The 14,476-nt window shown below is 45.1% G+C and overlaps 1 protein-coding gene across 1 annotated transcript; it reads right to left on the bottom strand.

Annotated features, from left to right (window-relative positions):
* Positions 1 to 2,243: 2,243 nt before the first annotated feature.
* Positions 2,244 to 3,324, bottom strand: LOC132655243 (olfactory receptor 13C7-like). The gene has a single exon (XM_060387603.1). It carries the CDS (start codon positions 3,255 to 3,257, stop codon positions 2,301 to 2,303), a length of 957 nt encoding a protein of 318 aa, XP_060243586.1. The 5' UTR covers positions 3,258 to 3,324; the 3' UTR covers positions 2,244 to 2,300.
* Positions 3,325 to 14,476: the final 11,152 nt, after the last annotated feature.

Below are 14,476 nucleotides of genomic sequence, written 5' to 3'. Positions count from 1 at the left end.
GGATGGGAAGCAGACAGGATGGCTTAGAGGGCAAACATTTGCCCAGGCACAGTGCATTAGGGCTCATTAAAAATCTAGCAAGTTTCTGTGTCTTTTATGTATAAAATATCAGTTAAGGAATAACTGCCACTGTATTAATAACCAGCTTATTATTAATAGAATGATTAATTCCAAAACAGTATTATTTGTTTACAGCCTGATGCTGCTGAGTTTGATTTATTTTTGTCTTGCAAAGTCCCTGTAGCGCAGTATTTAGTTATTAACCTGAGACCTCTATGATTTGCCCTTCCGCTATGAACATTTCTCAGCATCTCTTTCATTGTATCTCATAGGCTTTGACATGCTGTGTCTTCCCTTTCATTCCAATCTAGGATTCATAAATGTTTTCCTTCTTGATTTTTTCAGTAATCTCTTCATTATTCACAGAGTACTCTTTATTCCGTGAGCTTGTGGATTTTTTTTTTCTGTTGGGCTCTAGCTCTAACCCATAACAGTCACATAGAATATTAGAAGTTCAGTTTTTCTGTACCTATTAAGACTTCCTTTGTGACCATATAGACTTCCAAATGGACCATAAAATATGATCTGTTTTAGAGAAAGTTTCTCAGGGTTTGAGAAGAATGTGTCCTCTGAAGTGTTTGGATGGAATCTTGTCTCAAAACCCAAAAACAAACCAAATAGAAAAATAAAACTGTACATGCTTGCGTGTCTCTGTGTGCGTGGGCACACGCATGTGTGTGCATACATAGATCTTTTAAAAGTCTAACTGAATTTAATATATTTATTTCTAAGGTTTTGTAACAACAGTTCAGGTCTGCTCCAGCCTCTTCTGTTCTTATCTTCTGTCTTGAGTTTGGATTATTTCTTCCTGAAGTGATTGGTACAAGTCACCCTGTCTGGCACATTTCTACAGTCTCAGCTCTTGGAAGTCTGAGGTCATCCTGGGCTCCAGCGCAGGCTCCTGCCAGTAATGACAATGTTGGTACTAGCACACTAGAAAGACAACCTAGGCCTGCAGCTTACTTTGTGGCTTTGTTTTAATAATAAATTCAACTAGTTTAATAGGCATAGAGTTGTTTAAATTTCCTATATCCTCTTTTAATAGTTTTGTAAACTGTTTTTCAGAGAACTTGTGCATGTCATTTAAATCGTCAAATTCTTTTCTGTAATTTATAACATTCTTTTATTTTTATCATTTTGATATCTGTAAGCCAGTGACACTTCTTTCACTCTTGATTCGAATAGTTCACATACTGTCTATCAGTCATCTGTCTTTCTGTCCATCTACCCTCTTTCTATCGCTGTTTGAGTCCTGCTGAGGATTTATCAACTTTGTTGTCATCTATACTATCTCTTTGAGCTTGTTAATGTTTTCATTGCTGTTTTTCCATTTCATTATATTTGTTCATGTTATAATTTTCTTTTTCCTACATTAGATTTATTTATTTTTCTAACAATGTAAGGTGAAATTTTAGGTCATAAATTCTGGCATATATTTAAAACTTTAACATTCCATTTGAACTCTGCTTTATATATATCAAAGATTTTTAATATTTGAAAATTTCATTAAAAACTGAGTATACTGTATTTGCATCATATCTCCCTCTCCACCCTCCAACTCCTCCTTTCCTCCCCTCTTGCATTCATGACCCCCTTTTCTTGATATATGTTACCACTGGATAAACATCTGAAGCATAAAAGAGGAAAAGAAAAAGCTCAGACATAAAAATAAATACATATTCTATTGTCTGAAATTTCTAGAGAAGAGAAAACTTTCTAGAAATTACTTAGGAGTTCCATGGTTTGGAGGTGGGCCTTGACTGTAGAAGGGTTTGGAGGTGATGGATACATTCTAAACCTGGAGGGGACTGTGCATTTCAGACCAGCTGGGTCCACATAGCAAGACTGTGTAAATCAAAATAAAATAAAAAGTGAGTTTTTCTTATAAGTGTCTTCCCAATAGGACAGTGAACAACAACAACAAAAACCAAAACTAGTACACATATCCCAACTAGTCTTTACTGATAAAGAGAGAAGTAGATTTTCCACAAAGTTTTTATTGATTATTATGTCGGCACACAAAGAAGGTTTAATTTTCATAGTCACCTTTTCTTGGTTCTAGGCCATTTTGTACAGCCAGACTTTACTCTAAAGAGTTGATGGTCCAGCCTCAGTCACTCAAAAAGAACTCAGTCCAAGCTGATCTTTAGGACCATTGAGCAAATCTATGCTTGCTAAGTGGTCATTCCCAGTAGAGCCCAGATGTGCACAGAACTAGGAAATAACCCACTTCCTCACTATCACTGAATGAAACATTTCTGACCCAGCAGATTCTTCACAGCCATCTTCACATCCTTGTTCCTCAGGCTGTAGATGATGGGGTTCAACATGGGGGTCAACACTCCATAAAATAAGGAGATGAGCTTGTCCTCAAGGTCCTGCTTGTCTGCCCCCAGTGGGTCCTTGGACTTGGGCTTCCCATACATGAAGAGGATAGTCCCATAGAAGATGACCACCACAGTGAGGTGGGCAGAGCATGTGGAGAAGGCCTTCTTCCTGCCCTCAGCTGAGGGGATCCTCAGGATGGTGGTGAGAATGAAGGTGTAGGAGACAAAGATGAAGAGAACTGGCACACCAAGGAAGATCACATTGGCCACCCCCATGCTGATGACATTGATGGAGATGTCAGCACAGGCCAGCTTTAAGACTGCCAGGATCTCACAGGTGAAGTGATTAATGACATTGTCCCCACAGAAGGGCAGCTGTACAGCCAGGGAGATCTGCACCAAGGAATTGCAACCTCCAGCCACCCAGGAGCCGGCAGCCATAGGCACATAGGCAGCCTTGCTCATGACTATGGGGTATCTAAGGGGGTTGCAGATGGCCACATAACGATCCAATGCCATCATGCCCAGGAGCACACACTCCGTGGCTCCCATGGCGAAAGAGAGAAACATCTGCACAGCACAGCCTGAGAAAGAGATTATTTTCCTGGGAGTGAGAAAACCATCCAGGACCAGGGGGATGGAGGAGGTGGTGTAGCAGATGTCCAGGAAGGAGAGGTTCCCCAGGAAGAAGTACATGGGCGTGTGCAGGTGAGGGTCGAGGATGGTCACCAGGATGAGGACCCCATTGCCCAGCAGGATCACCAGGTACATCAGCAAGATGAGCACAAAGAAGGTTTTCTCCAGCTTTGGGTGATCTGACAACCCCAGCAAGACAAACTCAGCTACGGTGGACTGGTTGGCCACTTCCATTTCTCCCGCTCTCTTCCCCTCTCAAGAAAACAAGAGGGCAAGCACTTGTTAGTAGGATCAGCATGTGATATGCCATATCGTGTATTAACGTAATATTAAATTTGCCCTTTCACATGTAAAATCAGTGTTGAAGGGTTGAAATTCACCATTAGGTTCCCTGTGAGGTCAGGATCCACTTGTTCAAGCAGAAACAGCCCCTGAGAGAAGCCTAGCCAACTGTGATATACGGAGGAGCACGGTATGCCCGGCCAGTGGAGCCGACACGCCCACAGGAAGGGTCGTGTATCTTTATGCATACAGGACTACTTGAAAACCACAAAAGAGGAACGTTGAGGGGAGGGACACGGACTCCTCTGGTCACCCCTGCTTGTCCCAGAACCATTCCTGCTCTCTGTCACTTAGTCCTGTCAGTATTGGCCTCATCTCTCTCACTGTTCTAGCTCCAGTTCTGGGCCCTTACAATAATATAATGATGATAACTTAGCTCCACAGAGAGACAATATGGTGGGCAGAGGCCAGGCGCATTAGAGTCTAGCCAGAATTTCTAATTGTTGCCAGCTGCCTGGCTTGTCTTTGATTATCGTGATTTTGATGGGTGCTGGCCCTGGTTGCGTTCAATAGTCTGTGGGCTCCTGGGCATGGTGAGGACTAGGCATGGTGAGGACTGGGAATGGGTGGACTGAGCATGGTGGCCCTGACAGAAGCACAGCCATGTCTGCTCCACACCCATGAAGGACAAGTGTCTCTTATGCCTTCCTGTGTACTCCTTGTGCCTGATCCCTGTGCTTTGGGGCTGCTTTCTTCGGAGCTGTTTGCAGCTTCTAACTCAGACCCTTGTGGTAAAGCCACTACAGGGTTGTAACACGTTCTCCAAAGCAAGAAGACAATTCCACCCAGGCGTACAGAGGCCTCTCGAGAGAAGGAACCACATGCAGAACATGCAGGGACAGCAGAACCTCAGACCTGTGCACTAGGGGAGCCTAAAGCCTTGACCGCTCAAGGTAAAGATTAGGAAACAGGCCAGAGAGATGGCTCCGTAGCCAAGCCGGACAATCCAAGGTCAATTTCTGGGACCCAAAAGATGGAATGAGAGCATCAGCTCCTTTAAGTGGTTCCCTGACCTCTACAGGGGCACTATGGTGTGTGTGTGTGTGTGTGTGTGTGTGTGTGTGTGTAAAAATAAATAAATGTTTTATAGTAACAGGGAGACTGAAGCTGTGAGAGGACCGCAGGCGAGGACAGGGCCACGTGGCTCTCCACTCTCCCCCGTGCTCTTTCTCTCATCACGTGTTTGTGTCTACAATTTGTGCCAGAATTTGTCTACTGAGGACAGGAAGGTCCAGGTACGAAGCTTCGGTCGTTCTCACTGTCCTAGGACATTCCCAAGCAGTAAATGTCTCACACCTTCCTCCAGGAAATCGTCCTTGTGGCTGAGTGGGGTGAGTGGGGCCTTGCTCCACACGCTGTGTCTTTGGCTTTTCCTCTGTCACTAGGGAAGATGGGTAAGAGAAACCAAATGCATTTTGGAGCTACCTCATGCAATTATTAGAGGAGATGAACTGTTAGGCATCAGAAATATCTGAAGAAAGGATGTTTTCAGAGACGTTAGAGCTGTGTGTAAGGTGTGAGCTGTGCTAGGGGCAGCCCTGTGACAGGTGAGGTGGGCTGTGGCAGGTGAGGTGAGCTGTGACAGGTGAGGTGGGCTGTGACAGGTGAGGTGGGCTGTGACAGGTGAGGTGAGCTGTGGCAGGTGAGGTGGGCTGTGGCAGGTGAGGTGAGCTGTGACAGGTGAGGTGGGCTGTGACAGGTGAGGTGGGCTGTGACAGGTGAGGTGGGCTGTGGCAGGTGAGGTGGGCTGTGACAGGTGAGGTGGGCTGTGACAGGTGAGGTGAGCTGTGGCAGGTGAGGTGGGCTGTGGCAGGTGAGGTGGGCTGTGGCAGGTGAGGTGGGCTGTGGCAGGGGTGCTCTTCCTCCACTGTGTCAGTCTTTTTCTGAACATTTACCCATTGTTTTCAGCACCGACATCCCTCACATCTCTCATTCTTTCGTCAGGCAGCCTTGATGACAGAGAGTTTGCCTTGCACTGGGCAGAAAAGTTCTTCTGTTGCTGCCCCTCTGCAATGCCCCTCGTCATGCCCTATCTCTGCGCCAGCTGAGAGCCCTGAAGATGCTCCTTTTCATCTCTGAAGAACCCGGAGATGTGGAAGCCACAGCCACATTCTAACATGGATTCCACCTCTCCTCGGATTCCCACCTGTGTTCCTCCTCTCACCTACCTGAAGAAGGTCTGGCCACAGGGAGAACCCTGCCTGTGTACACTGGGCAGGCACCTCCATGGTGGGGAAGGGAGCTCACCCAGCAGAAGGTCTCCAGGCAAGGAGGATGCTGGAAGATCTCTGGCTTGGAAAAGGATAGTTTCCAGGGAAGGAGGATGCTGGAAGATCTCTGGCTTAGAAAAGGATAGTTTCAAAAAAAAAAAAAGAAAGAAAAGAAAAGGATAGTTTCAACTGCTTATATTGGTCTTGCCTGAGCCAGCCTTTTCTGTTGGCCTGTAGACACAGGGAGTCTGTCTGTCAGTCTGTCTCGGGAGATAGCTGCCCAGTCAGAAGGCACAGCAAAAAAAGGAAAGTACCGTCGGCTGGAGCTGGAGGGGCTCGCGCTGTTCTCCAGCTGCACCTTTCCATGCGCAGTGAGGGGCCTCTTGCCAACTCCTACTGGAGCTGTGCCCGGCCTGTGTGCTCTGTACTTTCTGCCCTCGGCCCTTTACCCAGCTCTCCAGAGGGCCTACCACAAATCCTAGAAAAGTTTAGAGTTCTAGTTGTTTGGGAGCTAGTCTTAATCCCAGAGGCAATTTAAAGTTTGCCGAAAGCCCCCTCAGGAATCAGCCTGTGCTCCACAAATCCAATTAGTCAATGGCTCAAGGTGAATGGGGACTCTTACTGTAAAGGGATATCCCTTAGAAAGCATGTTCCTGCCCTGTGTCTCCTGCCTGCCGGCCTTCCCGGGAGTAGTGGCCGGACAATGGCCTAATGTGCTTTGACCACGAGAAGATGGTGGCTGGCCAGAGCTGAGACAGGCACACTGTTCAGCCGACGCTCCCACACAGCTGGCTAAGTCTTGGGGTTACGTTACCCTCTACCCCCGTGTCCCCACCTATCCTCCTGCGTGCTGTAGGCCCTGGGGTGGCTACCAAGGATTTGGAGATGAAAAGAAGCCCTTCGCACTTCAAGGAATGTGTGGACAAGCGGGCAGGAAGGGTTTGATTTACAGACAGACTCCTGTCAGCAGGGCCGTCACCTTTGGGGAATGCTGGAAGAGTTTGTAACAGAGCCCCCCCACCCCGCCATGTCCCGTTTAACTAACTCGCCTATCTCCTCTGCAGCGAGGTGGCCGGCCACCCCTGCCAGGCTGCAGGCTGTGACACGCACCTGCTCCTCCTAGCTGCAGGCAGCACAGAGAGGCCTCTTCAAGCTGACTGAGAAGCCTCAAGTCGCCTTAATCCAACTTCAACCATGCAGAGCCCAGCTGGGGAGAGGGTTTGGTCTGTAATAAACTTGCTTTGCAAGGCACACGACCTAGTTTGATCCTCAGAACCAATGTAGAACAGCCCGGCACGGTTGCTCACACTTGAGAGCTCAGTCCTCGGGAGGCGTAGACAGGAGGTCCATGGGCTGGCAGCCCTGAGCCTAGCCCACTTGGCACACTCACGTCAGTAAGGGAGCCTGTCTCAATGCTGAGGTGGACAGCATCCCCCAGGAGTGACCCAGAGTTTGTCCTCCAGCCGCCGTGTGTATGTGCACCACACACCTGTGTACACACTCAGTGAAGTATGCACACACATCCATACATATACACATGTGCACACATACATACATACATACATACACACATACATACACACACATACACACAAACACATACATACATACAAACATACACACATACATACATACACACACATACATACATATACACATACAAACTCATATACATACATATATACACACATACATACATACACACACATGCATACATATACACATACAAACTCATATACATACATACATACACACATACATACAAAATTTTACTTAATAAATAAATTACACAGCCTGAGCTTAAAAGAGGGCAGAAAAGGTTAGTTTCATTTAAAAAAAAGAAAGAGAACCTTGAGTGGTTTGAACGGCTCCATTAAGGCCACGATGTCTAGAAATGCCTAAATGAGATTGCCAAGTAGCAGAAAGTAACCGAAATAGGAAAAGCTCAGAACTAGAAGAAAAACCACGTTCTCAAAGGGAGAGCCAGAGCGAAGGGTGCCAGCATGGGCAGTGGCCTCCTGCCCTCCTGGCAATGGGGCGGCCGTCAGTGCCACAGCAGGATGGGAACGGCCACGGCAACTGTGTCTGCTGGCTCGCTGCTGTCGGCGGCGGAGGGGAGGCACGGGTCCTCTCACTGTAGTCTCATCCTAAATACTGCGAGGCTCGCCTCCCTCATCCACATCGCCTTCAATAAAGTAAGGGTTACACTGGACTAAGTGTTATTAGTGTCCAACTCCAGGTTTTTTAAAGTGCGTGGTGATCGAGGTATGTGGCATTACTAGCCAGCGCATCATTCCCCGGGGACTGAAAAGAAGCTCCCCACTGTGGGAGTCCACGTACGTGCGTCCTGGAAAAGGGAAATTTATAGCGATGGGATTCAAATCGACAGCTCTCCAGAGCGGAGAGCAGGACTTTGTGATGGGTAAGCTTCTTAACTTGGCAGGATTATAATCACCATGCAAACAAGTATCTGCGCTCATCTGTGAAAAAATTTCCAAATTAGGTTAGTTCAAGTGGAAAGACCTCCAGTGGGGGTGGAGGCTGCCTGTGGGCTGAGGATCTGGACTGAAGGAAAGAAGGGGGAGAGCATTCTTCTCCCTCTGCATGCTGACCACACATGCCGGAAACCAGCTGCCTGCTCTCACTCCCCCACCCGCCATGATGGGCTGTTCCCACAAACTGAGCCACATGCATACACTTTTGAGCCCGAGGAGATAGGATTGTTAAGTTCCAGGCCAGCCTGGGCTATGTGGTGACACTCCAGCTCAAAAGAGACAGCAAAAAGCAATTCAGTAGTTTTTAGTATATTTGCCAGGTCGTGCAACCCTCCCCACGATGAACCTCCAGAACAGTTTGCACAGCTCAGAGGAATTCTGTACCTATTTGCCCAGCCTGCTGCTCCCTCCAGTCTCTGGCAATAGCCAACCCACTTTCTGTTTCCAGGCTTCCCTTTCTGTCGACATTTCTCATGCAGGGAAGCTCTCCAGTACCTGGATTCTCCTGACAGTGCTGCCTTCTGCTGTTCCTCGTGTTCTTCCATGTTTTTTCCTGGACCAGCACTTCATTTCTTCCTCTGAACAGAATTGCATGAGGCCATGTTTTGGGTCGGCATTCATTAGTTGGTTCACATACCGTTTTTATTGTTTTCGCCCTTCTTTAAAATTTTTCGTTTTATTTTATGAATTTATTTTATTGTTTACTTATTTTAAGGATTTATTTTGTTTGAGGCAATTGTTGAAATAAATTTCTGCCATCAAATGTTAGCTATACATTCTGGATGCCTGTCTAAAATTAGATGCGACTTCACTCTGATGCTTTTGTGAAGGTCTTTGTGCTCCTACTCTTTAACAATCGTGTATGGATGTTTGTCTGCTGGTGTGGCTGTGTACCACATACATGCCTGCTGCCCTTGGAGGCCGGAAGAGGGCATCAGGTTCCCTGGAACTAGAGTTAAAAATGGCTGTGAGCCGTCATGCGGTGCTGAGACTAGAACCTGGGTCCTCTGGGTGCTCTTGACTGGTGACATATTTCCTCAGGGCTGGTGACAGGTGTGCAGCCCCTCCCTCCTCGGTGCGGGTGTGACAGGTGTGCAAGGCCCTGTCCCGGGTTACTGGTATATCTTTTCTGGAAAATATTCAGTCAAATCACTTGTCCATTTTAATGGATCCACAGAGATCCTAAGACTAAATTCCTTTTATCAGTCTGTAAACAATTTTGTTTATCTATAATTTCTTGCAGGAATATGATCTGTTTGGACGGTACCTCACTCTGGGGTTTCCCCATACATGTTCTTTCTGGATCCCCTGGACCACACAGCCTCCCAATTTAATTCCTTCCTCCTCCCTTTCCTTCTTACTCTTCTCCTGGTCATGGTATTCATTACAGCAATAGAAATCCTCACACACACACACACACACACACACACACACACACAAAATGTTTTCTATGTAATGATATATATGTGTGTGTGTATGTAATATGTATGTATTTATATAATTATCACATCTAGAACTCAGCAATGATTTCTCTGTCACCCATTTTCTAGGGTTAATATCTCTAAGAATGCCCCACTTGTTAAAACTTTTAAAAAATTTATTACAATTTATTCAGTTTGTATCCCAGCTATAGCCTCCTCCCTCATTCTCTTCCAAACCAACCCTCCCTCCCTCTTCTTCTCCCTATGCCCCTCCCCTTGTCCACTAATGGTGGAAGTCCTCCTCCCCTTCTAAATGACCCACCCTATCAGGTCTCATCAGGACTGGATGCATTGTCTTCTTCTCTGGCTTGGTAAGGATGCCCCCCCTTCTTGGGGGGGGGTTGATTGAAGAGCCAGTCACTGAGTTTATATCAGAGTCAGCCCCTGTTCACCTTACTAAAGAACCCACTTGGACACTGAGCTGTCATAGAATACAACTATGCAGGCATTCTAGGTTATCTACATGGATGGTCCTTGTTTGGTGTATCAGTCTCAGAAAAGACCCTGGGCCCAGATATTTTGGTTCTGTTGGTCTCCTTGTGGAGCTCCTGTCCCCTCCAGGTCTTTCTCTCTTCCCCTTCTTTCATAAGATTCCCTGCACTCTGCCCAAAGTTTGGCTATGGGTCTCAGCATCTACTTTGATACCCTTTCAGAGACCCTCTCTGGTAGGCTCCTGTCCTATTCCCTGTTTTCTCCCTCTTCCTATGTCCATCCTGTTTGCCTTTCTGAATGAGGATTTAACATCCTACCCAGGGTCCTCCTCCTTGCTTAGCTTTTTGGGTGTACAGATTTTAGTATGCTTATCCTATATTATATGATTAACTAATCTAATATCTACTTATAAGTGAGTATATACCTTATGTGTCTTTCTGCTTCTGGGATACCTCACTCAAGATGATCTTTCCTAGTTACCACCATTCCCTTGCAAATTTCATGATTTTCTTGTCGTTAATTGCTGAGTAGTATTCTACTGTGTAGATGTACCACATTTTCTGTGTCCATTCCTCCGTTGAGGGACATCTGGGTTGTTTCCAGATTCTGGCTATTATGAATAAAACTGTTAGAACATGGTTGAGCAGACATTACCTGAGAGTAAAGAGCTGGAAGACATTCATTCAAACAAGCAGGCAAAAGAAGCAAGCAGGAGTAGCCATTTGAATAGTTAATAAAATAGACTTTCAACCAAAATTAATCAAAAGAGATGGAGAGGGACACTTCATTCTCATCAAAAGATAAATCCACTAAGAAGAAAGACATCACAATTCTGAACATCTATGCCCCAAATACAAGGGAACACACATTTGTAAAAGAAACATTAATAAAACTTAAACCGCACATAGATCCCCACACAGTAATAGTGGGAGACTTCAACACCCCACTCTCAACACAGGACAGGTCAACACAACAGAAATTAAACAGAGAAACAATGCCTTACAGATGTCATGAATCAAATGGACCTAACAGACAGCTACTTGCTCCTTTTTTTGAGTCTCATGTAACCCAGGCTGGCCTCAAACTCTCTGTGTAGCAGAGGATGGCTTTGGACTCCTCATCCTCCTGCCTCAGCCTTCAAAGTGCTAGAATCACAGTTATGTGCCATCACACTCTACTCCAAAACTGTTATGGATGCTTTATTTCCTCTGTTCAGTTGAACTAGGCGCAGAGTAAGCTTCATATTATGATTATTGACAATCTATACTTCCCTGTTCTTTTCTTTTTTTTCTCCACCCATCCCTTTCCCTACACACTCCTGTTTTTCTCTCTTCTGATCTCACCTGCCCCCATGCCTCTATTAAGTGTTTGAAAAGACAGTTGCTTACTAAAGGACACTAAACTTTCTCATGTCTGCACTTCATTGGCGACAGTTCTGTGCTGTCTGTGTCTCTGTTTTCTATACATTGTTGACTAGATCTAGGAATGAAGGGTTTTCACTTAAGTGTAGTTACAGGCACATGGCTCCTGAAACTGTTAAGGTCTGTAGTATCTTCTTCAATGTCTTTCCTGCTCTCAGGCCTATTCAGGTTCCCTGGCTCAGCACTCACACTTCCTCTGCACACCTGGAAACCACCATTTTCCCTAAAAACTCTGTTTACTTTAGAGAGGAAGGGTAATTTAGAAATCACAATCTATATGCTAGGGTGCTATTTAGGTTGTCAAAGCTTTTCATGGTGGAAAAAGCTAGGAAAGAATGACATACTTACAAATAAAATACATAATATATATCCAACATTTATAAATTATAACTCATATCTAACATTCAAAAGTAAATGATATTTTTATATATTTTATATTATAATTATATATGCATATATGCTGTATTCAAACTAAATATACATATTTATGAGCCACACAATAATGTGCTGCATGAATTACCACTGTTCCTGAAAAATGTAATGGGGTTGAGGAGCTCCTGTTTTCCAATGATGCCACAGCAGTTGTGATGTTACTCTGTGGTGGATGGTTTCCACAGCTGTGCTGCTGCTGCAGCAGATAAGCAGTCATAGAGGTCTGACCTGAGAACTCTCAGGGATGCGCAGAGGGAAAACAGCAGCCCAGGCTTTGGTGATTGTGCAATGGAGGTTAGTGGCTAACACTAGACCAGCCTCATCGCCTGGTCTGTGAGGAGCTATATCATAGATTGACACTGGATGGTTATCTGGTGCCTGAGTCAGGAATTTGTGTGTCTTTTATCATTTTCTGAAAGTATAAGAAATACTATAAATTTCAAAAGCAAAAAGGTTTGGCCTAAAGCAGCATTGAGGAAGCTGTTCCTATCAGTAAAGGAATCTCACACTTTGCTAATTAGAAAAAGACAGTACTTTGTCTCTGCATGCCCAGATTCACCTCTTTTGCTTTTGCTGCACATCCACTTCAGCCTTGAGCCTTATTAATGACCAAGTTAGAGGCCAGGTTTAAGATATATATTTCTACCTTGTTTCTAGGAAAAGTAGAGCCTCTGAAAGTACATGTTTGTGATTAATAAATGCTTAGTGCTATAAAAAAATCAGAAATCAGCAATAGAAGACAGCACATACAACCACACAGAGTACCCAGTACCTGACACTGATGATGACCGAGTATGTCGCTGGTCTATGCTGTAATGTTTCTTATTTTAGAAAAATGTTCCTACCTATAAAAATGTTTGCCATGAAATAATATGTCAAATTGCAATAACAGCAGCATTATTCATCAGATAACTATGTCTCTTGAATGCTTCATGTTCTCGGGCATATAGTTCTGGTCCTCACAGCCCCTAAACTTTCAACCTGTATTGCTAATGTTCCCTAGTGAGAGCCCATATGGGCTGACTGACCTGTAAACAAAACTAAAAGTGTCCAGTGACTAGGTAGGCAAAAAAAATGAGTGATAGTTATTGCTCTTCAACCAGGCATGTCCCATTGCATGATAAGTGTGATCTCTAAAAGCAAGAACAGAGCATTGGATGCTGTGAAAGGCTTCTTCACTGAGGTAACAAGACAGAACTGTGAGGAGCGTCTTCATCATTGTCTTACTTAGTTGTCTCATTGCTGTGACAAAATGCCTGACAAAAGTAGGTTAAGGAATGAAGGGTTCGTTTTGGCTCACAGTTTGAGGGGACAGTCCATCGCAGAGGAAATGGCATGGCGGCAGGAGTGAGGAGGCAGGAAGAGAGCAATGATAGTACTGTTTGCTTTCTCTCCTTTATTCAGTCTGTGCCCTCTGCCATGGGACAGTGCTGCACAGAGTTAAGCAGGGTCTTCCCACCTCAGGTAACCAGATCTGGTCCTCACAGTGTACCCAGAGAGTGGTGTCCCAGGAGGTCCTAGATCCTGTCAGATTGGTAATCAATATCAACCATTACAATTACAATGCCTGAGCTGAGGACCAGACCCAAGAGTCTCAGCACTGTGATGACCCCTACTTCTGTGGAACTGATGTTCTGGCAAGAGGAAATATGCAACAAACAGAAACAAAACAAATGAGAAGAAAATCATATAGATCATTAGAATTTCATGTAATCAGGATTGAAGCATCTACATGTTCCTCTTATCTATGTGAAAATCTTCCTTTCTTCCTCCTTCCCTTCCTCTTTCCCACCCTTCCTCCTTCCCTCCTTTCTTCCATCCCTTTTTTTCCTCACTCTCAATACAATCCATGAGGCTAAGGCGAAGTAAAATGTCAGCAGTGACACATGGAAAGGATGCACAGTGTCAATCATCCTAGATCTGGTAGAGTCAAATCCCCAGGCAGAACCTGGAATGCTGGGCAACAATGAAGCTAATGACACAGAGAATTTGCTACACCAAGTGCCATTAGCCAGAGGGTAAAATGGTGCTGTTAAAATGAGGAGGATTAGGTAGCAAATGGAGGAGAGACCGTGCCCCTCCATGACACTAGGCACACACCCCAACAAAACCTGTGTCTGTTGAAAGGGAAACCAGAACTCGGCTGAAGAACAGCAGGCAAAGATGAAGACATTGTTGTATGAAGTTATTAAAATTTACTATTCTTTTATCTTCTTGTAAAGCTTGCTGCTAATCTTAAACAGCTGTATAACCAAATCACCACACAGAGACTGGGTTTTTAGTTAACCTAGAACACAATACTGGGCAATATTTACTCCCTCCTAAACCTCCAAGCCCTCACTTTCCTAACATTTAGATTTCCCACATTATACTTGCTTTTTGTGAAATCTTAGGTCTGGTTCATGCTCCAAGTCCTCCAAGCTCTCTCCTCCAGCTCTGCTCTCCTTGCTCTCCTGGCTCTCCTCTCGACCCTTCTCCTCCCACTCATCTCCTGCCTCCTGGCTCCTCCCATTGCACAACATTGTATCTAGTTGCTTTATTTTGTCTGGTTTACACAAGAGTTGAGACAGGATGCTTATAAGGAGTATCATAATGCAATATCCGGATTGAAACCAGGGAGTTGGGGGTGGGGAAATGAGC

This window comes from Meriones unguiculatus, chromosome 1 (assembly GCF_030254825.1).
Source record: "Meriones unguiculatus strain TT.TT164.6M chromosome 1, Bangor_MerUng_6.1, whole genome shotgun sequence".
NCBI classification, from domain to species: Eukaryota; Metazoa; Chordata; class Mammalia; order Rodentia; family Muridae; genus Meriones; species Meriones unguiculatus.
This window is presented reverse-complemented; position numbering and strand designations above follow the sequence as displayed.

What these genes read in the sequence shown, in the direction of transcription:
- LOC132655243 (XM_060387603.1), bottom strand. Translation starts at nt 3,257, where the DNA reads ATGGAAGTGGCCAACCAGTCCACCGTAGCTGAGTTTGTCTTGCTGGGG.